At 41.9% G+C, this 20,906-nt stretch overlaps 1 protein-coding gene across 3 annotated transcripts in view; it reads left to right on the forward strand.

Moving 5' to 3' along the window:
* Positions 1 to 20,906, forward strand: part of MKLN1 (muskelin 1) — a 172,611-nt gene that overhangs the window by 54,871 nt on the left and 96,834 nt on the right. For 2 of the 3 annotated variants that reach the window (XM_039519647.1, XM_039519648.1), the window contains exon 5: positions 14,940 to 15,049. In XM_039519647.1, coding sequence (XP_039375581.1) covers positions 14,940 to 15,049 — 110 coding nt within the window. Of the gene's footprint in view, positions 1 to 14,939; positions 15,050 to 20,906 lie in introns of those variants that run through there. The other variant, XM_039519649.1, reaches the window with a different exon arrangement.

A 20,906-nucleotide genomic window follows, 5' to 3' on the forward strand; every position in this document is an offset into this window, starting at 1 on the left:
TATGAGCCTACTGGGTAAAATCCTGACATCAGTGAAGTCACCCATTGTCATCAGTGGGGTTGCACAAGTGTAAATGAAGACCTAATTTGGCTCAGTGGATGGAATTTGGTTAACAGTTCTATTAAGCATGCCACGAAGACTCAAACTTCCACTTCTGTAGTTGAATGAGCTCTGCAGAGTTAGCAGAAGGAAAACGGTGTGGGGAAGGGGCGGGGGGAGCTCAACCAAACCCCCAAATGCCTTATGTTTGTGTTCAAACATGGCTCCTAACTTGAAAGGAGTTGACCTGTTGACTAAGAAGGCAACTTTAAAAAACATCTTTTAGAGTTGAGCTACGCTTTTATAATTCTGACCGCTTGACATTGTTCGGACTTCATAGGCCATGCAACAGAGCAGTGGGGCATATTTAACCCTTATAATAAAACTCTGTTTTGCCTGGTTGTTCATTGAAAGACTCGGCGTGGGTGAGGGAAGCAGCTTACTTGGATATTCCATATACCAATAGAAAGCTCATATATTCATTTCTTATCTCAACACTTTCAGACCACCAGACCAGGGGGATGAGGTGGACGAGGCTTTCTTCCAGCAACTAACAGAAGTTGCTAGATCACAGGCCCTGGTTCTCATGGGTGACTTCAACCACCCCGATATCTGCTGGGAGAGCAATACAGCAGTGCACAGACAATCCAGGAAGTTTCTGGAAAGTGTAGGGGACAATTTCCTGGTGCAAGTGCTGGAGGAACCAACTAGGGGAAAAGCTCTTCTTCCCTGTTTGTGAGCAGCAGGTCAAGAAATAGTAGAGGAAGCAATAGTGGATGGGAACCTGGGAGGCAGTGACCATGAGATGGTCAAGGTCAGGATCCTGACACAAGGAAGAAAGGAGAGCAGTAAAGCAGACTTCGACTCCCTCAGGGAACTGATGGGCAAGGTCCCCTGGGAGAATAACATGACGGGGAAAGGAGTCGAGGAAAGCTGGCTGTATTTTAAAGAATCCTTATTGAGGTTGCAGGAACAAACCATCCCGATGTGTAGGAAGAAAAGTAAATATGGCAGGCGACCAGCTTGGCTTAACAGTGAAATCCTTGCTCGTCTTAAACACACAAAAACAGCTTGCAAGAAGTGGAAGATTGGACAAATAACCAGGGAGGAGTATAAAAGTATTGCTCAGGCATGCAGGTGTGAAATTAGGAAGGCCAAATAACACTTGGAGTTGCAGCTAGCCGGAGATGTTAGGAGTAACAAGAAGGGTTTCTTCAGGTATGTTAGCAACAAGAAGAAAATCAAGGAAAGTGTGGGCCCTTGCTGAATGAGAGGGGGAACCTAGTGACAGAGGATGTGGAGAAAGCTAGTGTACTCAATGCTTTTTTTGCCTCTGTCTTCACAGACAAGGTCAGCTCCCAGACAGCTGCACTTTGCAGCATGGTATGGGGAGGAGGTGACCAACTCTCTGTGGAGAAAGAAGTAGTTCGGGACTGTTTAGAAAAGCTGGTTGAGCACAAGTCCATGGGGCGGATGCACTGCATCCGAGGGTGCTAAAGGAGTTGGCCGATGAGATTGCAGAGTCATTGGCCATTATCTTTGAAAACTCATGGCGATCGGGGGAGGTCCTAGATGACTGGAAAAAGGCTAATGTAGTGCCCATCTTTTAAAAAAGGGAAGAAGGAAAGGCGGATCCGGGGAACTACAGGCCAGTCAGCCTCACCTCAGTCCCTGGAAAAATCATGGAACAGGTCCTCAAGGAATCAATTCTGAACCACTTAAAGGAGGGGAAAGTGATCAGGAACAGTCAGCATGGATTCACCAAGGGCAAGTCATGCCTGACTAACCTAATTGCCTTCTATGATGAGATAACCGGCTCTGTGGATGAGGGGAAAGCAGTGGATGTGCTATTTCTGGACTTTAGCAAAGCTTTTGATACAGTCTCCCACAGTATTCTTGCCAGCAAGTTAAAGAAGTATGGGCTGGATGAATGGACGGTAAGGTGGATAGAAAACTGGCTAGATGGTCGGGCTCAACGGGTAGTGATCAATGGTTCCATGTCTAGTTGGCAGCCGGTATCAAGTGGAGTGCCCCAAGGGTCGGTGCTGGGGCTGGTTTTGTTCAATATCTTTATTAACAATCTGGAGGATGGTGTGGACTGCACCCTTAGCAAGTTTGCAGATGACACTAAACTGGGAGGAGTGGTAGATAAGCTGGAGGGTAGGGATAGGATACAGAGGGACCTAGACAAATTAGAGGATTGGGCCAAAAGAAATCTGATGAGGTTCAACAAGGACAAGTGCAGAGTCCTGCACTTAGGACGGAAGAATCCCATGCACTGCTACAGACTAGGGACTGAATGGCTGGGCAGCAGTTCTGCAGAAAAGGACCTAGGGGTTACGGTGGATGAAAAGCTGAATATGAGTCAACAGTGTGCCCTTGTTGCCAAGAAGGCTAATGGCATTTTGGGTTGTATAAGTAGGGGCATTTCCAGCAGATCAGCACTGGTGAGGCCTCATTTGGAGTACTGTGTCCAGTTTTGGGCCCCACACTACAAGAAGGATGTGGATAAATTGGAGAGAGTCCAGCGGAGGGCAACAAAAATGATTAGGGGGCTGGAGCACATGACTTATGAGGAGAGGCTGAGGGAACTGGGATTGTTTAGCCTGCAGAAGAGAAGAATGAGGGGGGATTTGATAGCTGCTTTCAACTACCTGAAAGGGGGTTCCAAAGATGATGGATCTAGACTGTTCTCAGTGGTAGAAGATGACAGAACAAGGAGTAATGGTCTCAAGTTGCAGAGGGGGAGGATTAGGTTGGACATTAGGAAAAACTTTTTCACTAGTAGGGTGGTGAAGAACTGGAATGGGTTACCTAGGGAGGTGGTAGAATCTCCTTCCTTAGAGGTTTTTAAGGTCAGGCTTGACAAAGCCCTGGCTGGGATGATTTAGTTGGGTTTGGTCCTGCTTTGAGCAGGGGGTTGGACTAGATGACCTCCTGAGGTCCCTTCCAACCCTGAGATTCTATGATTCTATTCTATGATTTCTGGCCCTTTTGCCTTCCTTGGTTTCAGGAAGATTTGCTTGGGGAAAGCTCTTTATTGAGGGTGTTGTGAGGATTGTGGTTATACTGAAAACTTATCAAGAGGACTGTCTGACATACCAAATAACTGTCATGAGTTAATTAGTCCGCATGTGCCATAAGCTTTGGTATAATGGAATGGAACTATACTTGCTTTACTGTTGCTTCTCTGGTAAATCTTTTGTAAATAAGTTGGCTGTAATGTTATCTAAAGTGTATCTTGTAGCATGTGTTTCTGTATACAGTAACTCCTCACTTAAAGTTGTTCCGGTTAACATTTGATTGTTACATTGCTGATCAATTAGGGAACATGCTCATTTAAAGTTGCACAATACTCCCTTGTAAGGTTGTTTGGTAGCCACCTGCTTTGTCCACTGCTTGCAGAAAGAGCAGCCTGTTGGAGTTAGCTGGTGGGGGCTTAGAATCCAGGGTGCACTGGCAGACCCTCTTATCAGCTCCCCGCTCCCCTAAGTTTCCTGTGTGGCAGCCGCCCAGCAGGCTATCAATTGCTGGGCAGTTCAGCTGTCTCTCCCCCCACTGCTGTGTGCTGCTCCTGCCCTCTGCCTTGGAACTGCTCCCAGGAGCCTCCTGCTTGCTGTGCAAGGGCGGGGTGTGTTAATGTCAGGGTGTCAGCCTCTACCTCCACTCCTGTACCCTCATCTCCTGTACCTTATCTCCATTGTGGGGGGCTCTACAGGGCTCAGGACTGAGGGAGCTTGCTGGCAGAAGCTGCTCTCTCAATTTGCTAACCTACTTAAAAAGGCAATGTACTTACAGTGGGGTCAGTGTACTTAAAAGGGCAATGTGCATCTCTCTCTTTCTTTCACACAGGGTGTCTCTCTGTCTCTCTCTTCCATGCTGTCTCCCCTCCGTCCATTTGTGCTGCCTTGTAGAGTGTGAGGCTACATTAACAACGTGTTAATCCTTGAGGGCTCAGCAGAGTGCTAGTTCATCATTTAGCAGTAAGGCATTCCCTGGGAAATATCCCATCCTTGGACTCACTCCACCACCTCAACCACGCTTCACAATCATCATTGCTGTGAACAGTATTAAATTCATTTAAAACTTATACTGACTGTGAGTGTGTACATACATATAAAATATAGTCTTTTATCTGGCGAAAAAAAATCCCTGCAACCTAACCCCCCATTAATTCTTACAGGGAAATTGGATTCACTTAACATCATTTCGCTTAAAGTAGCATTTTTCAGGAACATAACTACAGCGGTAAGTGAGGAGTTACTGTACGTGTATGTTGTGTGACCAAGTACCATAATGTCGGCCTGCAACGGTATAGTTGAGGTTGCTGTAGGAATTGTAGATAATTTAAGATTACGTTTGAAATAGATGAACTCAGATTTCATTCACGTTTCCCCAGTCATAATATTTTGGATGATGTTTTTATTTCCATCCTCTGTCACATGCTCCCTCAGTAAACCTGTTCTTTCATCATTTTATGAAAACAAAAGCACCTTAGTGCCAGTTAAAATACCTGTATGTTTTGTAAGTGCCCTAAATATTTTCACTGCTTTTGATCTTGTTAAAAGTGTGGTCAGATGTTTGGCCGCCTGTGTTCTCTCTGTGTGCTGTTGCAGCTCTGTGTGGACAGTTGGCACAGCAGACCTTGAGCAAACCACTCAACGACCACGAGAGTCGTTAAGGTGCGAAGGCATCCAGCCAGGTTTATTGTTGACGAAGCACGGTAATAGCACCTGGCAGACTCTACGAGGATACTAAGACGTGCATCTGTGATAATGGACGCAGCTCAGTCCATGACGGGACCTTCGACTGCTCCCTAGGCTGGCCACAGATACTCCCTCTCAGATGCATCTTTATACCCTGATATAAACAAGTTACGTACTGTCATCCTAACCTTATCTTTTAGGAGGGGTCAGTGTGTTTCTGTTATCCTTGGGGAATGTTTTTGTACCATCCTTGATATCTGGATGTTCTGGTACCACTTGATATTGGGATGTGTCTGCATGAGTACTCTGTACTTAGCACTTCTTAGGAATGTGTATTTTTGCAGCATCAGCCCTGTTCTTGCAGATTCTGTGAGCAGTTTCTGCCTCATATCAGGCGTCTAATACAAGGGCTTATGCCTCAGGCTCTCTTCCTACTACAAAAAGTATATTGATTTCTGCTCTGCACCAGTTTTTTGTTACTGTGTAGCAGTGACTCATTTGGTTAAACTGTTTACATGTTCAGTACTGATTGCTGTAGTACTTGCAACAAAATATGCTGAGAATCTTTAAGCAGAGAGCTGTTCTGAAGGTTTTTACCATGGCTAGTATGAGCCAAAGATAACTAAAGCTCTACCCCCAAAAGGATGGGAGTGCCTAGCACAGTGGTCCCCAACCTTTTTCGTTTGGCGGGCGCCAGACGAGCCACGGAGGACCGTGGTGGCGGACAAGCATCCGCCAAAATTCCGCCAAGTGGCAATGTCAATAGGCGGCGCCGACGACAAACAGCGTCATCCAGAGGCGTGTCCGCTGAAATACTGTCGAAAATCGGCAGCATTTCAGTGGCGCCGCCGCTGGATGACGCAGCTTGTCGGTGGCATTTTGGTGGATGCTCGTCCACCGGCCAGTATGTGGGCGCACTTAGACGCCTCAGCGGGCGCCATGGCACCCGAGGGCACTGCACTGGGGACCCCTGGCCTAGCATAATCCAGTACAGAACATACACATAATAGGGCATGACCATTGCGGTGAGAATATCCTTGCAGAACAAATCTTTGGACTTCATTTTTACAGGGGCTACTTCTCAAATACTTGGGAAGATTTTACAGGCTTGAAGGGAAACACAGAAGAAGAGATGTAGTCCGGGGTGGGTGAAGGAGACACAGGGAACTGTTGGGAAAAGAACTTAGATGGGGCATAGGTATTAACCTCCTCCTCCAGATCCTTCCTCAAAACTCGCTACTTTGTTGCTTTTGCAAATATTACAAATAAAATAAATTTACAAGAAAATTAGCTCAAAACATAACAAAAATAGGGTTACCCCCATGACCATATTTTGTGTGAATCTCACTGCTCTTTCAAACTGCATCCCACCGTCTGTCTCTCCTTATGTCATGACTAATTTAAATGGTTGCTACCCCAACCATATGACACTTTATCTGAAATGCTGTGCACATCTCTAGGAGCTGTATAAATGAGAGGGCAGAAAACTGTGAAAGTGAAGATGAGAAGCTTGCTCTTAATGTAGAAGAGTGGGAACCAGAGCGAGATTCAAGACTGAGGAGATGTGCTTAGAGTGATGGAAAAGGAATCTTAAAATGTCCTTTGTATTAGAGTTAAAGGACAGGTTATCTAGCTGTTCAATTCATACTTTTTTTTTCTCTCCACCCTCATCATTTGGAGCAACTTTAAAATATCTGATGAAATTTTCGTGGGCTTTGTAGCCCCAGCAAGGCGTCTATCATCTGCCCTTCCCGTATGTGGTATAACTTCTGTTTTAATGCTACTTGTTTTTAAATACTTGTGAAATAGAATGATTCTGCATAATGGAACTCTGATAGTGTAAACACCACTGCTCACCTCTTTTCTGTTTTATTTGTGAACAAATGTAAGACCTTGTTGAATGTTTAATGAGAGGTATTGAGCTGTTTGTGGTCTTGCATCCTTGTGGTATTCATGGTTCACATTTCTGAAGTACCTGTCACCTTAATATCTGGACATGTACGTAAATGATAAGAATGATCTCTAAATGGGATTTTAGCTGTCCAACCTGAACCTCCATTTCATGGCCTCTCAGGGTATGATTCCAAGTAAAGTGGGGTGAGGTGTAAAAAGCAACAAGTCCTGTGGCACCTTAAAGACTGACTAAAGTGGGGTGAGGTGGGGAACCTGCTATTCCATTAAAACACCTGTGTAAGGAGAAGTCTTTTTCCTGGATCCGGTGTTAAACCTGGGCTGTTAAATCTTTGCTAGAAGCCAGGTCCACAGTTTCGGCTGTTCATTGAGAAGTTCTGTCTCGGTCCATATGAGGTGTACCTTGTGCTCTGACAGCTTTCCAACCATCAGCTCATGTTTCAGTGTGAGGGACAAGTGGCAACTGTTGAGATAGATGGGCCACAGCCCCTTAATCATTTAGCAAATGATTGCTAATGCCTTGGATTGGACTTGGACTTGGAACTGGGTAGGTAACTAGTTCTGAGGGTGATGCTCAGGGGTGGAATGTTCTTGATGGTCTGCCTTGCTTAGTAGAGAGGTTGCTGAATGGTATGCCAGTTCTAACATTTTCAGGTCTTCATGACTCTTACTTGATTTTTTTTCCTCTCTCTTTCCAAGCTTTTTGGGGGCTGGGGTGGATAGACAGATATCCTAAAAGCTATTGAGTGCTATTGGTTCTATTTATTTTATGTTTTATAGCCTCTAAAATTGTAGTGTGGGGGACAATGCTTTTTCTTGTAGAGAAGAAACTAAATGAAAACAATCATATTAAACTTTTATTAACCCTTAATTTTTTTTACATGCAGATCTGTGTGTGAGAATTTGATAAATTGCTATATATGCTCTTGGATTAAATCCACTTCTAATCAAGAGAAGAATGTTAGTAGTGGTTGCTGATGAGCAGGACCTGTTACTAAAGTCCTCTGTTCAAAGGACAAATATAGTTAAGACAGCAGGAGCATAACTTTCACCTGCATTGTGCATCAGTCTTGACCTGAAAAGATCACCTCATATCTACAGGGGGCTTCTGCTCTCCAGGGCCTGTTCAATCCTTTTTGCCTCGAATGTGTTAACCATCACCAAGCAGTATCTTTTTTGGGTTTTCCCGGATGTGACAACTATCCACTAGGAATTGGACTGAGAGTAACTCTCTTGGAACTCGGAAAGGCCATCAGATGGTGGGTCACTTCCCAACTGATGAATTTGAACAGATGACCTGAAGGCTTATGTCAGACATGTTACAAATTCCATAAATTATCGGGTCACGAGTATAGTTTTGATACTGCTGTAGTATGCCCCACTTGGAGTAGGAGATGGAGTAGGGGGCAGGTTCTAGTGCTGCATTGGGGAGCAACTACTGTGTAATATCTTCTCTATTTGGATTTTTGTTAGGTTTTTAACTTTCAAAGTATCTGAACATTGTGGTGGGGAGGACTGTACTCTATGAAGTGATTTAGGGTTTTATTTGCAAGTTTAGCAAAGAGTGGAGGAAGCCATCCCAACAGTCTAGATTGTAAAAGTTTGGAAGACATGAAAAACAAATTGTTCTTTATGGGAATGTTTATTTTTCAAAATAAAATAGGCATAATACATATCCTGCAGGCACAGCATTTGGCAAATCAAAGATTAAGAGCCAGGCAGTGTAGTGAGGAGAACAGTTTTTAATAGGTTTCAGAGTGGTAGCCGTGTTAGCCTGTATCAGCAAAAACAACGAGGAGTCCTTGTGTCCCAGTTAGTCTCTAAGATGCCACAAGGACTCCTCGTAGTTTTAAATAGGGCATCTTTGGTAATGAAAATAGTCAAAAACAGTGGACTGGAGGCACGTATAAAAATCTTCAACTTTGTGTTGTAGAATTGTTTTCTGTAACACTTTCCATACTAGTGGTGTCACGGATTAGCATTTGAACATCATATGCAAATGTTGCAGCAAAAATTTTTTCCTTTGCAATAGCTAGGAAAAGCACTTGCACACTAAGACGTGTTCAATTGAGGGACATTAAGGTATCCAGGACTCTGGAGGTATCCTCTTTTTTTATGTTTCAGAAAATGTCCTAATTTAGTCTAGTATCAGATGGGTAGCAGTGTTAGTCTGGATCTGTAAAAAGTGACAGAGTCCTGTGGCACCTTATAGACTAACAGATGTATTGGAGCGTAAGCTTTTGTGAGTGAATACTCAGTTCATCAGATGCATGTAGTGTCAAATTTCCTGCCTCTGGAAATTTCCACCATCAGCTCAGGATTAAACAAAGACTGTGAATGGCTAACCAATTACAAAAGCAGTTTCTCCTCCCTTGGTGTTCACACCTCAACTGCTAGAAGAGGGCCTCATCCTCCCTGATTGAACTAGCCTCGTTATCTCTAGACTGATTCTTGCCTGCATATTTATACCTGCCTCTAGAAATTTCCACTACATGCATCTGACGAAGTGAGTATTCACCCATGAAAGCTTATGCTCCAGTACATCTGTTAGTCTATAAGGTGCCACAGGACTCTTTGTCGCTAATTTAGTCTGAGACTTTGTAAGTGAAGAGAGAAGGTTTCAGTGAAGTGAATAATAGGAATGGGGAAAGAGAGGGTGGAATAAAAATCAGAGCCTGCTGAGGACCCTCTGGATTTCCCCTAGAAATCTATGAAGTAATAATCTTCTGATGGCCATTCTTAGAATCTTGGGTAACAATTTTCATCTGGAAAGTTCTGAAAGGACATAGTAAAATCTAGGGATTGCATATTTGAGTAGTTGCTTTGCATCCAGTTTGTTTTTGTTTTTTCACACTGCACCCATCATTTGTTTCTTGTCACATACAAATATTCTTAAATGAGCCTGCAACTGCTGGGCAGTCAGTTGAGACAAATCTGCTGCTCTCTGTGAGATCCATCTGGACTGGGGCCAGGACTTCCTTAGTCCAGCAAACCCACATCTTATCTATGCTGCCCCACAGTTTGGACTATAGGGGTGTGTGTGAATACTGAAGTACTGCACTTAAATTCCTCCATGTGGATGATGTGGGAGTGAATAAAAAGGTTCCTAGTTCGCATTAACATGGTCCTAAAGTAAATTAGGAATCTTTTAGTTTGTGCCTGCAGTGTCCACATGGGAGTTCTGCTCAGCACTTTGCTGCGCACTGCAATTCATACCTTTGATGTCTGAGCTGTAGTGCAGTGTAGACATAGCCCCGGAGCCTAAACCATCTTTTGTCATGTCCTGAAAGGCAGTCAGCAAGGAGTATTTTAATTTTGGCAAGGACATTTTCTCTCCCCTCCGCGCACTTGAGAGGTTGCCTTTTCCTGCAATCACTTTCATCCCTCTTCTTTGTTTGGCAATTGTTCCCTTTCATGCAGTGATTTTGTTTTTGTGAGAGCTATTTGCTATGGTATCAGGTACTTTGGTTCTGGTGTTCCTTTGGAATGGATTGGCTTTTATTTTGATTACAATGCGATTTCACCCCCCCCCCCCCCGAATTGGGACAAAACGTTGAATTTTTGTGTGGAATAATCTCGATTTGGAAATCGAGATTATTTTGCTTTTGAAATTTTAAATTGAAACAAAACACTTGGATATTCTTGAATTGGAACGTTTAATGTCAGTTTATTTAACTGACCCAAAATGTATCACTTTCAGTCAATTCAACATTAAAAATCATTTCCCTATAGTTTTGCATTGCCTCATAGGAGTTGTAGAGCAGGTACCTGATGCCCTCTTTCCCCTGTGGACTAGACTCCTTGCCCAGACTACAGCTTCTGTGTTACTTCCATGTGTGACTTCCATGATGCACTACACAGTGTGGTCAGGGGAGATCATGTTGCATCATGAGACGTAGTGTGGTCAGGGAGCCTGCTTCATAGGGAGAATGGGGGCATGGGGCATCTGAATTACAACTTCCGTGATGCAACGTGACAGTATAGGAAGATGCAGTTCAGCAAACCAGAATAGTTTTACTTGTGTCGAACTGCCAAAATTAAACATCTTGTTTCAGTTTTTCCTAGAGGAAAACTGGAAGAAGGAAAAAAAAAAAGTCAAATTTCCAGAAAATACATTTTCAGTCAATGATTTTGGACAGAAAATTCCCAGCAAACTCTAAACCTAATATATTGTGTTGACTTGGTATATTTGGCTTCCTGTATGGAGCTTGTGTATCTACCAATAAACACTTTTTAAAACTAAGCTATTTAGGAGAGGAAGTGAAGTTTCAGTTTAAACTACAGATAGATATTTAGTTGTGCAATTGTAACTATCAATGGGAATTTGGCTAGGACATCAGTGTCAATATCCTGTTCTTAAGAGTGTAATAAGACACTTTTTTTTAATTACCACCAGTGGTCCGAGGATATTAGGATTGTAACTGGAAAAATAAAATGATACCTTTACTCACTAGTATGATCGGTTGGGATGGAGTTTCTGTACCTCCTGTATCTCTCCATAGTTTCAGGTCTATGCTGCAACTTCAGTGTAGAGTCCTCTGTCTTGGCTTGTGTTGTATAGTTAACCCAGCTAAATGCTATAGATCTACAGCATTACACTTTATTCGTATTAGATCTGCCTACAGACCGTCTGTTAAAATTTTGCACTGAATTTTGGCATCCTTTGCTATTACTAAGAGAAAGCATGTCATTTTTCCTTAAAGTGTAACATTTTAATAGCTGTTTTCACTTTTAAAGGGATATTGTCAAATAGTTTAAATCCCAAAGCTATCTTATTGTACCTCTAAAATTAAGGAGGACGTTCTCCATGTTCCATAACTGTTTGAGTTGTGCTTCACGTTTTCTAAATGCATGTACTATTTATTCCTTAACCTTCATTGGCAGGTCGCTACTGCTGTGGGCTTGAGCATAGTGTACTCCTGGGGAAAATTTTGCACCAACATTTTAAATGTCTGAGCACAATATTTTAAAATTCTTCATATTCTATATTTCAAAATAACACACTATAATCACTCCAATTATTTTGGTAATTTATTTCAAAATACCTGTCAACAAGTATGTCAACAGAAACACCATAACAAAAAAAAAAAATCCCCAGCAGTATAGAGTTAAAGAAACCCCTACAACAATTCAGTTCCAGTTAGGGGTTTTTGGAGGGGGTTGTATGGCACCTCCAGAGCCCAGACATCTGCATTCTCCTTTCCCCAGAGCCCAGCCACATGGCGTGCCCCGGCCCAGAAACCCACATCCCTCCATCCCCCAAAGCCCAGTCCCGGAGCACTCTTTGGCCCAGACACCTGCTCCCCTCTCCTCCTCCTCCAGAGCCCCGTTGTGGGATGCACTCTGGCCCAGACACCTGCACCCCCAGAGCCTTTACTCACCCCACCTTATTTAATGTCCCGCTGGGGTATCTGGTGTGGTGTGACTGCCCTTCCTCACCCTTTGCCAGAGCTGGGTCTCCCAGACCTTCTCCTGTCCCTGGGGGGAGGAGAAGGAGGAGGATCAAGCCGTGTAGCCAGAGCATGCAGAGCCTCCATGCCTGCCATGCTGGGCACTCTGCTCACTGCAAGCTGGGCTCTGCAGAGTCCAGAGGCCCTTAGTGGGGGTCTGCAGCCCCAGTTCTGTAGGGGAAACCTAGAACTCTGCGCACATTCTGCATTGCGCAGTGGCACAGAATTCCCCCAGGAGTATGTCATGGTATAGACTTGCTATGGTAGTAGTTCAGTGGCTCTCAAACTTTTTTACTTGTGACCCCTTTCACATACCAAGCCTCTGAGTGTGACCCCCCCCTTATAAATTAAAAACACATTTTAATATATTTAACACCATAATAAATGCTGGAGGCAAAGCGGGGTTTGGGGTGGAGGTTGACAGCTCGCAACCCCCTGAGGGGTCCCGACCCCCAGTTTGAGAACCCCTGTAGTAGTTCTTACTAGCGCTGCCTGCTGTTGAGGGAAAAGCCACATCCATTGAAGTTATGTCACTCCAGGGTGTTTGCCCAAACATGGGGTGAGGGCACGAGAGGAGCCTTGAGCAGGCTGCCAGCTAACCTGACATCCCTGATGTTAGAAATGGGGTGGGAAAGAGTAATAATATTTGATGGGGGGAGTTTTAGGGAGAGAGGTACACAGTTGTGGAAGGAAACTACCAGGAAGCCAAATCGGTTTCATTTGCAATTAGATAGAAATAATGTATGGATGAAAGTTGTGAACCTGGAAAAAGCACAACACGTTTTCCTTCCAAGACAATGTTGCAAATCATGTAAAGTAAAAAAACCCAAATCTGATATCCTCTTCCTTAACCAGGGATGGCGTTTCTACTGTTGGCAAAAATGAAATAAACCACACACTTCAAGTATCAGAGGGGTAGCCGTGTTAGTCTGGATCTGTAAAAGCAGCAAAGAATCCTGTGGCACCTTATAGACTAACAGACGTTTTGCAGCATGAGCTTTCGTGGGTGAATACCCACTTCTTTGGATGCAAGTAGTGGAAATTTCCAGGGGCAGGTATATATATGCAAGCAAGAAGCAAGCTAGAGATAATGAGGTTAGTTCAATCAGGGAGGATGAGGCCCTGTTCTAGCAGTAGAGGTGTGAAAACCAAGGGAGGAGAAACTGGTTCTGTAGTACAGACGTGTACCCAGAAGCCTCCTACTGCAAGACAAACCCAAGAAAGAAACCAACAGGACTGGCCATCACATACAGTTCCCAGCTAAAACCCCTCCAACGCATCATCAGGGATCTACAACCCATCCTGGACAATGATCTCACACTTTCACAGGCCTTGGGTGGCAGGCCAGTCCTCGCCCACAGACAATCTGCCAACCTGAAGCATATTCTCACCAGTAACTGCACACCGCACCATAGTAACACTAGCTCAGGAACCAATCCATGCAACAAACCTCGATGCCAACTCTGCGCACATATCTACACCAGTCACACCATCACAGGACCTAACCAGATCAGCCACACCATCACTGGTTCATTCACCTGCACGTCCACCAATGTAATATACGCCATCATATGCCAGCAATGCCCCTCTGCTATGTACATCGGCCAAACTGGACAGTCTCTAAGGAAAAGGATAAATGGACACAAATCAGATATTAGGAATGGCAATATACAAAAACCTGTAGGAGAACACTTCAACCTCCCTGGCCACACAATAGCAGATTTTAAGGTGGCCATCCTACAGCAAAAAAACTTCAGGACCAGACTTCAAAGAGAAACTGCTGAGCTTCAGTTCATCTGCAAATTTGACACCATCAGTTCAGGATTAAACGAAGACTGTGAATGGCTTGCCAACTACAGAACCAGTTTCTCCTCCCTTGGTTTTCACACCTCTACTGCTAGAACAGGGCCTCATCCTCCCTGATTGAACTAACCTCGTTATGTCTAGCTTGCTTCTTGCTTGCATATATATACCTGCCCCTGGAAATTTCCACTACTTGCATCCGACGAAGTGGGTATTCACACACGAAAGCTCATGCTGCAAAACGTCTGTTAGTCTATAAGGTGCCACAGGATTCTTTGCTGCTTTTACACACACTTTAAATATCACATACTGCCCTCAGTTTGCCCATGTAATGTCCATCAGTGTCAAAACCCATTGGCCATTTGAGCTGTTGTATTCAGATTCCAGCATTCTGACCCTACTTTCCTCCACCTGTGTGCAAGCGTCTAGTCCAGGGGTCGGCAACCTTTCAGCAGTGGTGTGCCAAGTCTTCATTTATTCACTTTAATTTAAGGTCTCACGTGCCAGTAATACATTTTAACGTTTTTAGAAGGTCTCTTTCTATAAGTCTATAATATATAACTAAACTATTGTTTAGTAAATAACTATTGTAAAGTAAATAAGGTTTCAAAATGTTTAAGAAGCTTCATTTAAAATTAAATGAAAATGCAGAGACCCCCCAGACCGGTGGCCAGGACCCGGGCAGTGTGAGTGCCACTGAAAATCGGCTCGCGTGCAGCCTTCGGCACCCGTGCCATGGGTTGCCTACCCCTGGTATAGTCTGTAAAGATCTGCTGTCTTCATCTTTTTTTTCCCCTGCAAGCTGTTCTGAGGCACAGCTTAATATGATGTATGGCTGGTAAATTTTCTAACCTTACAGAAAATCAATAACCAAAAATTTGTGTGTAAAGGAAGAGAATTTTTTTCTTGTTAAATCATTATTTTTCTTGGGCTAAAAATGCATTCTTTCGCTACAGTGTTGTAGGTTTGATCAATAATCTAACAAGTATTTGACATTTATGTACCTTTCTTTTCCCCCCCCCCTCTCCAGTTCCACTGTTATCATGGGGGCCCAGCTTCAATTTTAGTATCTGGTATGTTGAACTTAATGGCATTGATGATCCAGATGTGGTCCAACCCTGCCTCAACTGGTACAGCAAGGTAGGCCTGCATTTTAAATGACTGCACCACTCTCAAAGCAAACACAATCTCAGGACACTGTAAAACTTACTCTTGTGGAATTGCACTGTTTCTCTTCTGTTCTGCAGATATCAACTGTTTAAACAAGCTTGTTTTTCCTTTTTTTAAATTATATATAAAGGAAGCTTAAATTCAGACTTTTTTGAAACGATCCTGTGCTTTAAATTTGTATAGTTTATTGTGTACCGGCGAGTCTATGGAATTTCTGAGGCACATTTGTTAAATTGTGATCTTTTTTTGCCTTACACCCGCTTCCAGTAACTTTTTTTTTCCCTATGTTACCCTTTCTTTAAAGGGTCTTGTATACACTTGAACACTTTGTTATTTGAAGTAGGTGGACTTGTATTTTGTATTTGGTTTTCACTAGTGAAGCATGGTTCACACATACCAGGACAATTGTAGGCATAGGCTTCAGCATGGTGGGAGAGGGACTACGTGAGCTGTTCTAGGACACTGCTATAATGCAAACATAGTAAAAGTTGTTGTTCCAGGACAAAACACTCAAACATATAAGGATCTTGGTGGTGGTTTTCAATATACATTCCCATGTAAAGTGCTCTCTTATAGAGTAATATCAAATCTTGTCATACTGACCAAGGGGTGTGTGTGTGTGTGTAGATGTACACGTTTTCATACACACTTTTGTCTTTGGTCAGTATAGTGAGATTTGATCATTTGAAGTCTTGTGTACAAGAGAGCAGTTTACACAGAAAACCTCAACAAAGTGTGTGTGTGTGCGTGCATGCACTTGTGCACACAGACCTCGTCTCTTTTCCAAAACAATAACGGTTGATAAAGGTCAATCCCAATAGTAATCCATGCAACTTTTCATCTCCTCTTTCATCTGTCCTTTTTCCTGTCACTAGGTTCTTGAATTCTCAATGTTGCCATTACATCTTTATAATACTTTACTTTGATAGGTCAGCCTCAAACCCTGTTGCTTTTATGGACTCTAAATGAAGTTTTATATTTAAAAAAAAAAAAATAGAAACTCCCCTTCAGAATTCCTGGTTCAATTAACCACACTCATCAACATCAGAGCATTTTTCTAGTTTGCTTTTGCTTGACTATACTTCCTGTTCTCGTTCCTGCATTTGCTAGTGAATAGTAGAACACTTTTGATACTACTTAAACTTTAAGGTTAGCTGCAGTGGACTGTTTTTAATATGATTTCTTTTTTTGTCTCCCTATCCTGTTCTGTTAATTATGAGAAGTTTATTAAAACCCAATCTACAGATATAGTCTGGCTCATCTACTTGAACCTTGACAGTGGTGTAAAAAATAGTCTTTAGTATTTATATAATGATTAAGGTGTTACTTGAATTGTGGGATGATTGTCAAAAAAAAAAATTGCAGCTGAGTTGCAGACAAGCCATGGAAAATTGCAGGAAAGCAGTAATGGACCTTAATGGACTTTATTACCACAAATAATAAGGTCATTAATATTTTTCAGCTATTTTTTTCCGCTGTTGGCCATCCAGGGCTGAGAGCGAGGGCCCCCACTGACAAAATTGCGATGGAAGCTTAATATTGTGGAATCCACGATTTCCACAAATATTGCAAGTTAAGTAGAGTCTTAATAATAGTACCCAAAAGACCAAACCAGGAATGGGGCCCTGTTATACTAGTTGCTGTACCAGTGAAGATGTGGTCACTGTCCATGTATAAAAGATCTTGCAGTCTAAGAAAATGAGCAACATGAAAGGTGGGAGACAATGAAATATATAAAGTGTGTAATGTACTCATAGCTTTTCCCAATAAAAGCCGTGCTGGAACTCTGCTTGGTGTTTTAAAATAACCATTTATGCTCTTAGGGGCATTTCATTGTAAATATTGACCATCAAAATTAGCATCCAACATTAATTTCAGTCTTTATGGACTAAATACATCAAATGTATTCATGCCCTCAGTGGAGTTACACCAGGGTTGAATTTGGCCTTATGACTAAACTAGGGAGTTGAATATGCTCCAGTCTGCTTTTTTATCCTTCCATCACTTGAGTAATTTAGGAATTTTCTATATAGGTTTCACTTTAAAACTAGGTAGACTTTACTGATGTACAAGTGAACACTTTTAAAGTTCTAAACAATATCATAACTCTTAGAAACCAAGATGGTATATGTTGTATGGTGTGTGTGTATATATAGCCACATCTGGAGTATTGTGTCCAGAAATGGCCCCCCCACTACAGAAAGGATGTGGACAAATTAGAGAGAGAGTCCAGCGGAGGGCAACAAAAATGATTAGGGGTTTGGGGCACATGACTTAGGAGGAGAGGCTGAGGGAACTGGGCTTATTTAGTCTGCAGAAGAGTGAGGGGAGATTTGATAGCAGCCTTCAGCTACCTGAAAGGGGGTTCCAAAGAGGATAGAGCTAGGCTGTTCTCAGTGGTGGCAGATGACAGAACAAGGAGTAATGGTCTCAAGTTGCAGTGGGGGAGGTCTAGGTTGGATATTAGGAAAAACTGTTTCACTGGGAGGATGGTGAAGCATTGAAATGGGTTACCTAGAGAGGTGGTTGAATCTCCATCCTTAGAGGTTTTTAAGTTGATGGTTTAGTTGGGGTAGGCCCTGCTTTGAGCAGGGGGTTGGACTAGATGGACTCCTGAGGTCTCTTCCAACCCTAATCTTCTATGATTCTATGTTGTTTTTTCATACATTCAGCTATATTGTGAAGCTGATCTTCTTGCTTTATTTGCATATTCCAGTAAGTGTTCTGTGTTTTTTGTTAGCACACATCTTAATCTCTTTCACATATGTGCTGGTAGTTGATTTTTAAAGTCACAGATAACATTCACTCCCAACATTTTCAGGTAACTACCAGTTCACAGATGACTGTTGCAAATAATTTTGGATTAAGAATGATAAACACTGCACTTATGACTATTGTAGATATTTTCTTTCTACTTGTAAACCTTTTGTCACAAAATTTCAAAATTCATCCAACTCTAGGCATTTTGAACATATACTAAAATACAGAAACTGACTTCACCTACTGAAAATATGTTTAAAATAAAATTTATCAATATTTGATACCTACATTTTAAGAGGCAAAAAGGTGAAATTTTAATAGTGAATGAATAAAACCCAAATCAGATTCGATAAAGCTGGCATATTTCTCAATAATAAAGGCTAACGATGGGATGTTCAAAAGTGCCCATGTGACTTATTCATAGCTTCCAAGGTAAGAAGGAACAATTGTGATCTCTAGGCTGACCTGTATAACTCAGGCCATAGGACTTCACCAAAATAATTACTTTTTGAACAAAAGCATACCTGTAATTTAAATTGGAATTAAAAAATATCCAGTGATGGAGCACCCACTGTGACCCTTGGTAAATTGTTCCAATGGTTAATCAGAGAGTTTAAAAAAAAATCACACCTTTATTTATAATCTGAATTGGTCTAATTTCAACTTCTAGCCATTGGAACATGTTGTGATTTTTCTCTGCTTGATTCAACAGCCCATTATTAAATATTTGTTCACCATAAAGGCACATATAGATTATGATTAAATCCCTACTTACCCTTGTCTTTAAGCTAAAGAGACTGTTCCCTTGAGTCTCACTGTAAAGCATGTTCTCCAGCCCCTCAATCATTTTCATGGCTCTTCTCTAAACCCTCTCTGATTTATCAATATCTTTCTTGAAATGTGGGCACCAAAACTGGACAGAGTATTCCAGCAGAAGTTGCACCATTGCCAAATAAGGAGGTAAAATAACCTCTCTACTCCTACTTGAGATCCCCCTGTTTACGTCTCCAAGGATTTTATTAGGTCTTTAGTCACAGCATCACACCAGGAGCTCATGTTCAGTTGATTATCCACCACAGCTCTCAAAGCTTTTAAGAGTCACTGCTTCCCAGGATAGAATCTTCCATCTTGTAAGTATGGGCGTATGTTCCTGTTCCTAGATGTATACTTTTACATTTAGCCATATTAAAACTTGCATTGTTTGCTTGTGCCCTGCTTACTAAGTGAGCCATATTGCTCTTTATCAGAGATCTGTTCTCCATTATTTACTACTCCCCCAATTTTTGTGTCATCTGCAAACTTTCTCTCTGATTTTCTTTTCTTCCAGGTTGTGTTAAATAGTGTAGGGATAAGAACTGATCCCTACATGATCCAATTAGAAATGCACCTGTTTATGATGAGTCCTCATTTACTGTTACATTTTGAGACCTGTTAATTAGCCATCTTTTAATCCACTTCATGTGTGCCATGTTAATTTTGTATTATAGTTTTTTAATCAAAATGTCCTGTGGTACTTTAGTCAGATGCCTTACTACCAAACTTGTAATCTCATTAAAGAGAGATGGGAGCACAAGTTCAATGAAAGTGGGTGTGCTAAGTTGCTTACACACTTTGGAAAATGTCACCCTAAATTCCTTCCATCTAATTATTGCTATTACCATATTTAAAGCTAATGATAATTAGGGCTGGCGATTAATCGCAGTTAACTCATACGATTAGAAAAATTGCGATTAGTTGCAGTTTTGATTGCACTGTTAAACAATAGAATGCCAATTGAAATTAATTAAATATTGTGGGTGCTTTTCTACATTTTTGCATATATTGATTTCAGTTACAACACAGAATACAAATGGTACAGTGCTCACTTTATATTATTTTTATTACAAATATTTGCACTGTAAAAATGATCAACAAAAGAAATGGTATTTTTCAGTTGACCTCATACAAATACTATAGCGCAATCTCTCTCTCATGAAAACACAATTTACAAATGTAGATTTATTTTTTTTGGTTACATAACTGCACTCAAAAATAAAACAATGTAAAACTTTACAGCCTACAAATCCACTCAGTCCTACTTCTTGTTCAGCCACTGGCTAAGAGAAACAAATTTGTTTACATTGATGGGAGATAATGCTGCCCACTTTTTATTTACAATGTCACTTAAAAGTGGAACAGACATTCGCATGGCACATTTGTAGCCGGCATTGCAAGGTATTTACGTGCCAGATATGCTAAACATTCATATGCCCCTTCATGCTTTGACCACCATTCCAGAAGACATGGTTCCATGCTGATGAAGCTTGTTTTAAAAAAAAGATGCGTTAATTAAATTTGTGACTGAACTCCTTACGGGGGGAATGGTATGTCCTCTGCTTTGATTTACCTGCATTCTTCCATACATTTCATGTTATAGCAGTCTCGGATGATGACCCAGCATGTTGTTCGTTTTAAGAACACTTTCTCTGAAGATTTTACAAAATGCAAAGAATGTGAGATTTCTAAAGCTAGCTACAGCATTAGACCCAAGATTTAAGAATCTGGAAGTGCCTTCCAAAACCAGAGAGGGACAAGGTATGGAGCATGCTTTCAGGAGTCTTAAAAGAACAACACTCTGATGCGGAAACTACAGAACCCGAATCGTCAAAGATGAAAATCAGCCTTGTGCTGGTGGCATCTGACTCAGATGATGAAAATGAACATGCGTCAGTCCGCACTGCTTTGGATTTCTATTGAGCAGAACCCATCATCAGCATGGATTCATGTCCTCTGGAATGGTGGTTGAAGGATCAAGAGACACATGAATCTTCAGCGCATCTGGCATGTAAATATCTTGTGACGCCGGCTACAAGAGTGCTATGCAAACGCCTGTTCTCTCATTCATGTGACACTGTAAACAAGAAGCAGGCAGCATTATCTTTTGCAAATGTAAACTAACTTGTTTTAGTGATTGGCTGAACAAGAAGTAGGACTGAATGGACTTGTAAGATCTAAAGTTTTACATTGTTTTATTTTTGAATGCAGTTATTTTTGTACATTATTCTACTTTTGTAAGTTCAACTTTCAT

Source organism: Mauremys reevesii, linkage group 1 (assembly GCF_016161935.1).
Source record: "Mauremys reevesii isolate NIE-2019 linkage group 1, ASM1616193v1, whole genome shotgun sequence".
Taxonomy (NCBI): Eukaryota; Metazoa; Chordata; order Testudines; family Geoemydidae; genus Mauremys; species Mauremys reevesii.